Source organism: Cordyceps javanica, chromosome 1 (assembly GCF_051103115.1).
Source record: "Cordyceps javanica chromosome 1, complete sequence".
Taxonomy (NCBI): Eukaryota; Fungi; Ascomycota; class Sordariomycetes; order Hypocreales; family Cordycipitaceae; genus Cordyceps; species Cordyceps javanica.
The window spans coordinates 2,903,061-2,916,445 of NC_139295.1; the positions used below are offsets into that span (position 1 = coordinate 2,903,061).

At 48.8% G+C, this 13,385-nt stretch overlaps 1 protein-coding gene across 1 annotated transcript; it reads right to left on the minus strand.

Moving 5' to 3' along the window:
• Positions 1 to 955: 955 nt before the first annotated feature.
• V2A60_000882 (uncharacterized protein) lies at positions 956 to 1,645 on the minus strand (the record flags this gene model as incomplete). Its single annotated transcript, XM_083252248.1, has 1 exon — positions 956 to 1,645. One exon carries the CDS (start codon positions 1,643 to 1,645, stop codon positions 956 to 958), a length of 690 nt encoding a protein of 229 aa, XP_083108374.1.
• Between the last annotated feature and the right edge of the window lie 11,740 nt (positions 1,646 to 13,385).

Genomic DNA, 13,385 nt, shown 5'->3' on the forward strand with positions numbered 1-13,385 from the left:
GAGGCGGCAGTTCACGAAGCAGCAAGGAGGGGCGGTGAAGAGAGAGAGAGAGAGAGAGAGAGAGAGAGCGAAAAGGAAGAGGGAAACGAGGAGGATGGAGGAATCGTGATTGGTTCCCCTCGCGATCTTGAGAAGAAGGAAAAAGGGCTGGGTGCATCTTTACAACACATACGCAAAGAATAGGAGTCTTGGGCGCAACATCTTGTTACATTTCTCAATCTTTATGTTGTTTTTATTTTTATTTCTGAACCTGTTTCATATTTGAGTAGGGATAAATGAACTAGAAAGAAAAGGAAATGGGAAATTTTGTTTTTCCTTTTTTGATCTTCTTCATCTTCTTCTTCTTGCATCGTTGTCAACATGTTGGTCGATTTCTTTGTCTTTTTGTCTTGTCATCTTCTCGTCGTTTCTTCTTCTTTTTTTAGCATCTTCAGTTGTAGTCGAGAGAGATAGTCACCGTGTTTCTGATTACAAAGAGCGCGCCCGAGAGTGAATTGTTGATAATTTTTTTCAATTTTTTCTCTTTTTTTTTCAAAAAAAAAAAGAATCAGAGGTAATATATACTGTCTATCCGTATATCATTGGCTTGTGTAGCTGAAAAAAAAAAATGTTAAAACAAAAAGGTGGCTTCTATAACGAGAAACATGCCAGAAACAGAAAAAATGGTTGGAAAAGAAAAAAGAGACACAAAAATGATCAAAACTCGCTCAAAACAGGAAAAGCAAAAAAAAAAAAAAAAGATCATAAAAATCAAAAGCTCCCTCCAGACACCGATGATGCCTCCCATAGCGGGGTTGTGTCGACGAGGCATGTGCTGCCAGTAGACGCCGAATGGTTGATAGATTGGTTCTGCGACCAAGACTCTAAAAGGATTTACTTGTAATCAAAAACTTGAAACCGCAACACCGTAAAAAAAACATGCAAAACACAAATGTCCAGAAAGTGTTTGGGTACATCATCGCCCCCAGGAACCAGGAGTCATCTTTCTCCTCAGGGCCTCGTCGTCGGCGGCCAGGCGGGCGAGTCTCGCTTCGCGGGCAATGTCCTCTTCCGTCTTGATGACGGGAGGGCATACCTCGACGGGGGTGTCACAGCCGCGGAGGCCGATGAAGCGGCCCATACGGCGGCGCTTGCACTCGAGGGGAGCGTCGGAGCGCCAGCGGACTGGGCAAGGGTACTGGGCGGCCCAGGGCGAGGGGCGGGCGCCCGGGGGCACGGCCTGGTGATAGAAGGAGGCGAGGGCCTCGAGCTGAGCGTCGGTGAGTAGCCAAAACTGGAGGACGTTGGCAGGGAAGTCGGGGTGGACGGCGCCGGTGGTGAGCTGGACGAGGGGGCTCAGCGGGAGCGCCATCTGGCGCAGCTTGTGAGCGAGGGCCGGGTTGCGAGCGAGCAGCGTACTCGTCTTGACGGCGTGGGCACCGCAGGGTCGGCGAGATGAGGGGCGGGCCGTGTGGGAGGCGTGCCGGCAGGATGTGCGGCGGCGGTTGCGGCGGAGGTGTATGGGTGATGACGAGGCAGCGGACGAGGTCGTAGCGGGTGATGTGGTTGCTGCTGTTGACGAGGCCGAGGCGGACGAGGAAGATGTGGAGGTGGTGTTTGTGGTGGAGGAGGCAGTATGCTGCGAAGAAAATTCACGGCGCATCATGGTGGCGGTGATGTGCGTGTGTGGTGGTTGACGGTTGGTGTGTGTGTGTGTATGTGTGCGCGAGGCGGCGGTGATGACGGTGGATGGTGTTGTTGGTGTAAGTGAGGTGAGTGAGCCCTGATGGACAAGACAAAGAGGTTGGGTGTGTGTGTGTGGTGCGTCGTGGCAGCCAAGATGGCGAGCGGTGAGGAAACAAGAATGTCCAATAATGTCAGGAAAGGGGGAAGAAGAAGTGATTCAAGTGCAAAGGTTGACGGGAAGACGCAGGGTTTTGAAGGTTGGCCGAGTCAGAAAATGCGAAATGTGTTGCAGGTAGAAAGGGCTTGGCTTCCGATTGCGGGAGTGGAGATTTTGGCGGCCTTGTCTGAGCTGCGGTGGGCAGTTGAAAACGGGTAGTGTGGCGGGTCGTAAATATATATATATATAGTGAGTATCCGTACCGAGTACTAGTTAAGTACACGCGAGCGTCTTGTGCCAAAGAGGGGCCAGGGGATGACAAGAGAAAAAGGTTAAAAATATCCCGACGGATGTGGATTCTGCTGGCTTGCAAAGTAAACTTTTTTTTTATTTCCAAACAAGGACAAAAAAAGTAATCGTAGGCAAAGCGTTGAGAGTTGGCGCGCCTTTGGGAAGCGACAAAGAGGGCAGCGTGCTGCAGGTGCTATGGTGTGTCGGGACAGGGCGTCGAAATATCGTTGCTTCAAGCACGGCAGTTTCTGGCAAGAGAAAACCTTGACAAAGAATCACAGGAAATTCTCGCGTTTTGACTCTTGTTTTTTTTTAACCTTTCTTTCAGGCACGCAGTTGTGGATGAATGCGTTTGGCGCTGGACAAAGAGATGCTAGTACCCGGTGCCGTTTTTGGTTGTGACGGTGGTGCTAGACAGTTGGGAGCTGATGGGAGCTGATGTAGTCGGAGACTGGTATGCGGGATGGTGAAAGGATAAAAAAGGGTTTTTGTATTTTTTCCCTCGAGAGACGGCGCGAGCAATAAATGATGGCATAGACGAAACTCTTTCAGCAAAAAAAAAATATACTGCCAGTTGAATATCTAAGCGAGATGGCCCAAAACAAAAATGTTTCGTTGACGAGACCCAGAAATGGCAAAAAGTCCAGTGCGTTTGTTGCAAGGAGGCGGCAAAGGGGTGTTGTTGCGTTGTGGTTGAAACAGGAACCGAAAGAGGAGCAGATTGATGGTTTTCCTGTCGATGTAATGAAGCAGCCAAAGACGGGGTCGAAGGAGGGGAAAAGGGGGGGAGGGAATGCGAAAGAAGAGAAGAAGGAAGAAGGAGGGGGTGAGAACGGGTTAAGAATGTTTGGAAACAGAAGCGGAAGTTGTTGTTTTGCAGGTAGCGTGCGTGTGTGAGAGAGTCTGTGGTGTGTAAAACAAGGTTCAAGCGCTGAATCAGGAAGCACGACGAGGCAAAAAGGCAAGGCGAACGTCTACCGTGGACCCTGTTCGTTGGGCTTGGGCGGCGGCGGCGGCGGCGGAGGAGGTAGGTAGGTAGGTGGAGGTTTGATGGAGGTGGAGGATGGAGGGGGGAGGGGTGTTGGGTTGATGGTGATGATGTTGTTGATGATGATGATGGGGGGTGTGAAGTTTGTGAGGAGTGAGGAGAGGTGAAGTGGGTGTGAGGGTAGACAAGAGAAGAAGAGAAAGAAGATTCGGTTGCAGATATGGCGAGGCGAGAACAATGGGACCAGGGTGTTGGGTAATGTATGGATGGCAGGCAAGGGGGGGGGAGATGGATGGATGGATAACCGGCTGGATTTGAATTGACAATGGGGCTGGTTGGCTGGCTGGTTGGTTTGGACATGCAGATGAGTGAGCACACATGAGTGAGATGGTTTGGGGTCATTGACCAGTAACAACAGTAGGCAAGCAAGCAGGCAGGCAAGCGAGCGAGCGAGTACCAAGGCAAGGCAAGGGGCGCGCGGCCGCGGCGGGGAAGCAGAAGAAGAAGAAGAAGAAGACGAAGAAGTGTACGGATACATGTCCATACGAAATGGTTGGTTGGTATTGTAATACGCTAAGAGAAAGGCTTGGGCGTAATAGGTAGGTGCTTGTGTAGAGGCTGGTTAGGTGGGGTTTTTTTTCTCGTGGTGGTCGCTCGGTAAGTAGGAAAAGAGGTTAGTTGGTACTATTACAGATTTCCTCGGTATCGGAAAAAAAAAAAAAAAAAGAGCACTCCGTAGGTACTGGTAGTGTCAGAAAGAGAGACACGGAGAGTACGTACGGAGTAGGCTTGGTGTGCAAAATAGTGTCGAGGGCCGGAAAATGGATCGATCCACAGATAACCCGGGGGGGGCAGGCAGGAGATGGAGGATGGAGATGGATGGTTGATATATGAGAGAGAATATGTGTAAAGAGGCGGCAGCTTGGGGGGGCGGGTAGGCAGGTTTTTTTTTAAAGGCAGTTGGTTGATTGATTGATGATTGATGGTTGATGACTTGTTAGCTTTCTAGATTTGGACATGTGATTTGGGTGTGTTGGGCAGATGACCAACATTGTCCATCAAGAAATCCCGCCTACCTGTTGTTATTGGTGAACTCGAGAGGGACAAGAAAGAAAAATATTATACTTACGCACTCGGGACCGAGAAAGGAAAAAAAAAAAAAAAAAGTCAACCCTTTTGACCAGCACAATGTCCCATGGCAAGGCATGCAAGACATGGCGGTCGGAAGGGGTTTATACCCAGGCAGCCAGGTAAACTCAATGTTGCTGCGCTCAATGGTTGACTGCCTGTCTGCCTTAGCCTGCCTACTTGTCTAGGTAGGGGACTCTGAAGCCCTGTTGTGCTGTAAATAGAGCAAGACATTCCCCTCAGAGAGAAGAAAAAAAAAGAAAAGAATGGCAGGTGTGTGAGCCCCAGCTGGAAACGCCACAGCGGGTTTTTGATCCAAGCAAGTTAGCACCCGGCCATTTCCACTTGCAGTGTACTTACCCAGTACAGAGCCAAGTACAGAGTATCCGTACAGAGTTACTTACAGGTTCGACATTACGGATAACCTGACACGTACAGGTACGGATACCTGCGTATGGATTTATTAGGTATCCAGTAATTAATGCGAAGCAATCTATCCGTACGGATTTTTTTTTCTTTTTTTTTTTTCCAATTATTCCTCCATCATATCGTTTATGAAATGGGACTCGGTACGGATACCCGTAGCGGGCCATCTGGCAGGCAGGAAGGCAGGGCGGCTGGGGGCCGATGCACTCAGCTCACTGTTTTCATCAGTGGCATCTTATTATCATTAGTTACCAAGCTGCCAAGTACTAAGGTACCTACTAATACTGCGTTCAGGTCTCCACAGCGCTGTTTCTCACAGTCTCTCTACTTCGTAGGTAGTGAGCAGCTTCATCAGCCAGCCTTTTCTTTAGCGGCTCTTTTTTTTTTTTCAACCCTCTCCCAGCCCCAAGCTTGCTGATAACCTGTATTGATTTTCCTCATTGGTCATTTTTTTTCCATCTATACTTGCCAAGGCTCGTCTTGCTAGAGAAAAGTCTGGCTCTGGTTACAAAAGGTCCCCTCTACCGCCGCCACCACCACCACCACCACCGCCACCATCACCGCCCATCACCCACTATATTTCCCCGCCACGATGGCTTCATTTTATCATAACTGGTGTTATTATTGTAGACTACTATATTTAAATAAACACACACACACAGAGAAATGATGCCATTTCCAGCCACCGTCATCACCACCACCAACGCCATCTCTCTCTTCTCTTCATCCACTCATCATTCAATACCCACTAGTTACTAGTTGCCCTCATGTCATCCCCTTGCATATCGCACATTACACATCCACATACCTACATACATACATGCACATGTATATGCCACCGCACCATCTCATCTATACTCGAAATCATTCAGCTCGTGCCCGTCCTTTTTTTTTGCAAATCTCAGCCATTCCCATGCGCAGCACTTGGTCTCAATTCACCCCCATCAACAACAGCATCATCATCACCATCACCATCATCAGCAGCAGCAGAGTAACCTTGTAAACCGTCTTGTTCTCACGCTCAACACGTCTCAGTCTCTACTTACTAGTGAGTACCGAGTACCAGTACACACCAGCAGCCGATTCCCCCCCCCCCCCTCCTCCCTTTACGCCACATCTCCGCCCGTTCATGCACGCCAGTCCTGCTCTGACGGGCACAGATGTCCACCCTCGTGTCATTACACGCAGCGAGGCGGCGGGCGGCTCGTGGTCTGCCACCCAAACTGCATCATATTTCCATCCCTCCCTTTTATACATGTCCGTGTGTTGATAATACATTTGCTTCATAGCTTTCATCATCATCTGTACTCTATCTTTCTCTCCTTCCACCCCCCTTTCCCTTCCTTTTCCGTCTCTCTCTCCTCTCTCAATGCAGCCATTTCTTCATCCTCGTTGCCTTTCTTTTTTTTCCTTTTTTTTCTAAATCTTTAGTCTTGATTCTTCATTGACCTGTTTCGCTAGTCCTCCACTCCCCCCTCTCCACCCTACTAGTTAGTATCAGTAGATCTCGCCTCGTCGCATCGTGTCAACCACCGTCCTTTTGGACTAATTATCGACACCAACCACCTTGCAACATTCACCGTCGCCAAGTACTATTACAATCTCCTCCTCCTTCTCCTCCTCCGCTATCCTCTTCATCCACACAACCACTTCATAGTCCATCACCCTGTGGACCACACATGGACCTTTTGATCCCATGTCAAGCCTCTTGTGCCTCTTTCCACCTCTCTCACAGTCTATATTAGCACAAACAGAGATCCCCCCCAGTGACATGCCCACAGTGACATGCAACGAAATAAAATAAAACAAAAAACGTGTTGGGGGCCGCGCATCATAGCGTCGCCCTTCCCGCCACCCACTTCACCCACCCTACCCACCGCCCGCCACGCCCACGCCATGGTTTGCAGCTGCAAGTCAACCACCACCATGCCATGTGATTGCGACTCTGCGGCGTGATTTTTTTCTTTCTTGTTCCCAAATGTGCATCTATGGTGCCTTGCTGTAAAGGTGCGGGCGTACTGGTAGCGTGCCTGTCTGTATGTATGTGTGCGGCGTACAAGTGCCATGTGTCCCCTGTCACATCTCGCCTTTGTCCCCCCCTAATAATAATAATAATAAAACCTTGGGACGAAAAACAAAGGAAACCAAATCCTCCAGCATCCCTTTCCCTAATTTCCACATTCACAAATATAGCAACACGTTTGAATCAGTGCAGATTTCCATCTTACAAGAAGCAACAAGATCATTGCAGAAAAAATACAAAAGTGCCTCGCATGCTTCGCTTCCCCGTTCTTCCCCCTCCCCGCGCATCCGGCAAATATCCCATCTCAGACATTCTCGACAGACCGAGGCTTCGGCTGCTTGCCAAAAAGAAAAATCTGTTTCTATATTTTTATTTTCTATTTTCCCCTTCTTTTGGCCGGCCGACTCGGCCCTACTTGTCTCTCTTTTAGCTTCTTCTTTTTTATTCCTAGTTCCTCCATCTGCCAGGGAAAAAAATGTGAAAAAAAAACGTATATATTTATATATATATATCGGCAATAGGTCATGGTGAGACATTTCAGTGGTTCTCTGTCGGACTCGTGCACCTAAACCGGCGTCGCCTTTCGTACCCAAAAGGCCCTTTCCTGAAACTGATAGCAAAAGGGTTTCTCCGAGTTTCCCAGTGCTTATTCAGAAAGAGAAAAAACACTGACAACTCACCGAAACCATAAAGACTAAACTGCGAGGTGTGCGAGCATGCGAGGTAGTGACTCGACTGGCATCTTTTCCAAAATAAAAAAAAACACTGTCTCGGTCTCAAGCCCAGCTAGGGTTTTGGGCGTTACCAGTAAAAACCCCCTCTCCTCCAAACCTTTTCCCTACCCAAATCCCTACTGGTAGCATCACCGATGCATTGAAATGTCTCTTTTTGTTACCGGGCACGGGCTCTTGCTCGATACCGCCTGCCCGTCGCCTTCCCCCCAATGCCCCCCTAGTCGAATCTACCCCGTCCTTTTGTGTGTGTGAGTGTGTTCCTCCCAACTTGGTAACCCATCTACGAGGCGCCCTGCACCTTTTCTTTTTTTTTTTTTTTTTTTTACTTTTTTGCTACTTTTGCAATCTTACATGCAATATCCGCAGCGTGGGCAGCCACATGGTCATTAGCCGGGCAGACAGGGGGTAGGGGGGATTTTTAAGAGAGGGGGGGACCCTAATAACTCAACACATCACACACTTGCTCTTTGTCTCATATCACGTTGGCCTGTTTTTTTTTTTTTCTTTCGAAAGCAGCCACGCTGTTTTTGCTTGTCATGGCCGTGAGCAGCAACCAGTAGCCAGCCGAGCGTGCTTCTCTTTCATTCTTCTTCCTCTGCCTGTGTCTCTCTGTCTCTTTCTTTTGCTCGCTCGCTCTCATGCACGCCAAGACTCAATATAATCACCCCTGTCCATTGTTCTCCTTCGGCTGGAAGCCGTAAAGTGCACACGATACGCCGGCCGTTGTCCTACCACCACACCCTCCTTGTCCAAAGGGGTGTGTATGTGTCACTGTGTGCAGATTTGCGCAGCCCAACTGTGTCTCCCCTTTGTTCTTCTTCTCTTTTCTTCCTCATTACTGGGTTACTTTTAGCTCCTTGTCCCCCGATCCCCCGTAGGCCCTGCAACACACGCGCGCCGCCGCCCATGATTCAAGTAGACAGACAGCCCGGGCCGCATGACAGGCTGTGTGATTGACAGCGTCACACGGTACATTGAGGCGGCAAAGACACTCTTCGAGTCTGAGGCAACAAGATGTCGTTGTAGGACATTTTGCTTCCTTTTTATTTTCTTTTGACTTTTCGGAGATATAAAAAAAATGAAAAAAGAGACATACCCCGCGGGGAGGCTTCACTACTTAGTATACTATACACAACTACAGTGACGCAGAAAAAAAAGACAGACATGCGACTTGTTAAACACCAACCCAGACCAGACAAAAAAAAAAAGTTGGTCATCGTCTCCTCGTCTAGTCCGTACTGGCGCTGGGCGCAGAAACCGGCGAGGCCCGGCGCACCGGCTCCGAGTGAAACTAGTGAGCACAAACTTTCTCTTGTCTCAATCCCCGGTCATCCGCCCCGCGCGCGCGCCGGTGACCTCCTTTTGCCTTGTTCCTTCTTTTTGCCCCCCTCCCCGGTCCACGGCGGCATTCTGTGCCGGCGAGAGGATCCAGGTCGTCGTTTGGTAATCGTCTTGTCGCACGCACGCACGCACGCACCATTGTTAACGAGCTGTCGAGTGAGTTGAGAGCAATTTCAGAACCAGAGAAATGAAAGGGAGCTTTATTGGTTTTTTTAAGAAAATGAGCCGTTTTTATTTTGCTCTGTAACAACACGAACAATTCTCATTTGTTTGAAAGAAAAAAAAAAGAACAAAGGGGAGCTAGACTCAAAGCACAACCCTTGCCCGTGTTTCTAGATCAAACACGTTATATCGGGCTTCTTCATTTCCTTTTACTCTTCAAACTTCGGCCGTTGTCCCTCACTCTCTCGCTCTTGCGATACCGAGGTCTTTTTGTTTTGCTAAACCAGTGAGTCAAGTTAGTGGCTGGCCCGTCCGCCGCCGCTTGCGGGGGGTGCGAGAGAATCGCCGCCTGTTTCTTCAAAAAAAAAAGCCGCTATTACGACATTGGCCCAGCCTACTAAGCTAGGGCTGGCTGTGCTGGCGGCTCGTCTTTTTTCCTTTGCGACGGACGCAGACAGGTAGTGAGACATTTGGAGCCTGAGGAGGTGCCACTCTCTCTCTCTCGCTCTCTATCTCTCACTCTGAACGCACATACAACGTAACTTGGGGGGCAGGACGGCGGCGGCGGAAGACGCGAGTCTTTTTACGAATGAACTTTTTTAAAATTATTATTATAATTTTTGCTTTTATTTGATTTTTACTTGCATCTTTATGCCCAACAAGTCCACACATATCCCACCAAAATCGAACAAGGAGCTGTTTTCGTTTCGTTTCTTTCAACACGACGGAGAATTAAAAAAAAAAAAAAAAAAAAAAAGGAGGAGACGTGTTTATGCGATCCGACAAGGCACGGATGTACTCCGAAACTCGGGAAACACGATAGCGTTGGGCGGGAGGGGGAGGGGGGTTGGTATGGGGTGGGGAGGGATAAGAGAGGGAGACAAGCATGAGGATTCGCGCTGCGCATGATTAATGCCGACCTTGAGCCTTTTCCGTTCCTTTGCCCTTTTGGTGTACTCGGTACTTACATTGATAACATGCAGAGGACGGATGTAGATGGAATAAAATAATTGGGCTTCGTAAGAGGAAATGCGATGTGTGATGTGCATGCACATCATGTAGTTGTGCAGCTCCAAGACACAGGTGACATGCTTCTGCGTCCTTTTTTTTTTTTCTTGTTCAAGATGACTTGTCCATTGTTTGACCGTCTGTCCGCCCTGTGCATCTTGATGCTTTCATTTGTCTTTTTTTCTTTTTCTTTTTTCTCTCTCTCTCTCTCTCATGCACCCCTTGCATACAAGCGAGGGAAAATACTCCCATTGTTCTTTTTTTTTCCTCTTCTTCTTTTTACGTCTTTTTTCGTCTTTTCACATCTGCATGAAAACAGTCCTCGTGACAACATGGCTCCAAAGCTAGCCCTGCCACGTAGGTAGGCAAGGTAATACCTAAGGCAGGGCTCAGCTTATTCATCTGTGTAGGGCCATCTAGATTTTTTTTTTTTTTGTTTTTTTACAAAAGTGCATGCAGCAGCAGCAGCAGCAGCAACAATGACCAGGTAACAATAAGCCACACGCTTTGCCGTTGGCAGCCGTTGGACCTTGTGATGATTGCGGTCAGAGCAACCAAAGTAAAAGAAGAGAAATGCCAACGCAAACCGCTATTGACCAAAAGAAATGAAAAAAAAAAAAAAAAAAAAAAAAAAGCCCACCCCCTCACATCTCTTCTCTCTCTCTCTTACTGCCCTTTTTCCATCACGCCCGTCTCTCTTGTCTGTCCGTCTTCAGCCCCCTCATTGGTGAACTCGCTTCTAGCTCCGGCGGTTGGAATGTGGGGAGCATTACTGAAACCAACAGCATTGGCGCCCTCATTGGATGCGGCCTCGCGCGCTCACGGCCTTTTCTGGTATTTGTAACTGATATAGTGTTTGCATTTAAACTTTTTTTTTTCCTTTTTTCTTTTCTGTCCTTGTTCTTGTCATTCTTCTCACAAGAAAGAAAGAAGAAAAATAAAAGAAAGACCCTTGTCGACTCCCAAGAAGCATGAACCCCAGGTTGGCAAGTACCGGTACTGGGCTACTCCGTGCCGATAAAAACCAAGAGGGGAAATAGAGAAAAAAAAAGCCGGCCATTGGTCTATGATATCATCATCATCAGCAACATCGTACCATCTCCCTTTGTTACTTGGGCAAGGGGTGGGGGGGCACCACAAGCCAGGACCCTTGCCCTTGCTCACTCACCCGCTCCCGGTCATCGGCACTGGGCCCTCAGCTCTTCCAAAGAAGATGCCAGTAAAAAGCCCCATGCTTGGCTTTTTGGCTTTTCACTCAGCACTTGTTATGAACCCTTGGAGGCTGCTAGAGCATGGGAAAAGAGGGGGGAAAATAAATTAAAAACGACCATGCATGTTTCTGTTATAAATACATCTGGCGACAAGGGCCGCGAATACAATGGCAAAACGCTGAAAGAAAGAAACAAGGAGAAGAAATAAAACAGCTCTCTGTCTCTCTGTCTGTCTCTCTCTCTTGCTAGATCCCCTGCCATTGCGCTTGATGAACCGGAGCCACTTTCACAACGGCACGGCCCAACTTCTTGATGCGGCATCTCTTCATTTCGCGATCCCCCCTCTCCCCTCTTCAGGAACCAGAGGCGGATGGGTTCCGAGCTCCATCCAATATCAATCTCCCTCTCTCTCTTTCTCATGTACTCCGTACCCTCGCTCGTACTGAGTACAGATTAAGTACTCTGCCGAGTTTCCCGATTCAGCTTGTCATTCACCTCATCTCCATCTCGCCGCATACCCAGTACGCTTTTCATCTCTCTCTCTCCCTCTCTCTTTTTTTTTTTTGCTTTTTGTTACTTCTTCTCGATTTTTTTTAAGTTCAGAACAAATAACCCCATCACTGTCAATTTTGTCTCTCCTCCTCCCCCCCTCTCTGCATTGGGGCTCTATTTTTGGCCCTCATTGTGTCAAAATGTCTCAGTCTCATTTTACTTTTTTCTTTTTGTTGCTGAAAACTCCCCCAAAAAAACGGAAAATCCCACCGAACCCCCCGACAACGACAACGACGACGACGACGTCGACGACCGCCACCACGCGCCAGGGCTGCAAGCCACAGGTAACAGATGAAGCATTGAGAAAAGATGGTTGCATGTTTGGACACGCACACGCACACTACTTACCAGTACGCGCGCGCGCGCCTTCATTCACTGACACACACACGCACCCACAACATGAAAACGGCACGGAACAGCCTCCCCTTGGTCGGAAGCAGCAGAGGGGATTGTGATGCACAACGTGCGCCCATGTGATGTGATGGATTTGACCGTTTTTGTTATTTTTTGTTCATTTTCCTCTTTTTTCCACACACACAATCTTTGTCTCTCCTCCAATCGCATGTCGCAGCCACTTACACAACCGGCATATCCTAAAGTTCACTTACAGGCGGCCTCCTACACTCATCCTTTTTTGTTTCTCCTTCTCTCTCTCTCGCTCTCTCTCTCTTTTTCTCTTTTTCTCGCTATTCCTTATTCGTCAACTCTACACCACAGCCCTGCACCGCATACTAGTCATCTTCTTGTCTGCGCTTTTGTCCATAAAACTACGCCGATGCGGCACTGTAATTGATATTGATGCTCAAGGTTCGCTCAAGGACCAATTGCCAAAATGGGATAGCTGCTCCGAGCCGTTTGTCTCTCATTTATTTCCTTTTTTTTTTCCTAAACCCTCCCCCTCCTTTCCCTGTTCAGCCAGCATTTTCATTTTCGGCCGCCGACGCCCCAGTCTACCTCCACTTACAACTCACTCACTCACTCACACCCCTCCCCCCCCCCCCCGGGCAAAAACCACGCGATGATGCCCCCCCCTCCCCCTACTCCTACTGAGTACTACTCAGGACTTACTCCTCCCGAAAGAAGAAGGAAAAGAAGCCCAGCAGCCCCAGCTGATAACGCCACAGCGAGAAAAAAAAACCGACTCACATCCAGCAGCCAGCCAAGCAGGAAACCTGGTCCATGTTCCACCGCACTCCTTCGATCACCCTTTTGCCCAACCGCGCATGGACATGCCCCGCCGCCTGCCCACGGGCTTCAGCTGCTCGTTACCAAGTCCGCCTATGAGAATGCTTCGTTGGGCTGCTGCCTCCAGAGACAAGCATGACGCTAGACGCAGCGCCTCAACTGTACCAGTAAGTACGGTCCTCTCTCCATTTGTACATAGTATTCAGTTGGTTTCCTCCTCCTCCTCCTCCTCCTCCTCTTCCTCTCCTTCTTCCTCTTCCTTTCCTGCTGCTCTTCTTCGTCATTCTCCTCCTGCCCCAGTCAGCTCGCCAGCCTCACCGTCAATCTACCAGCCTGCGGGGGTGCTCGTGGTGACATGTCCGTGTCCGTTCATCATATACCCGCAAACCCGCGCAATGAGTAGAAAGTATAAAGACAATAATAAGTAATTATATATATACATATATTGACTCCGCCCAGTCCGATAACATGCCGTCGTCCCGTCTATGCCGCTTTGATGGATGCCATATCCCAT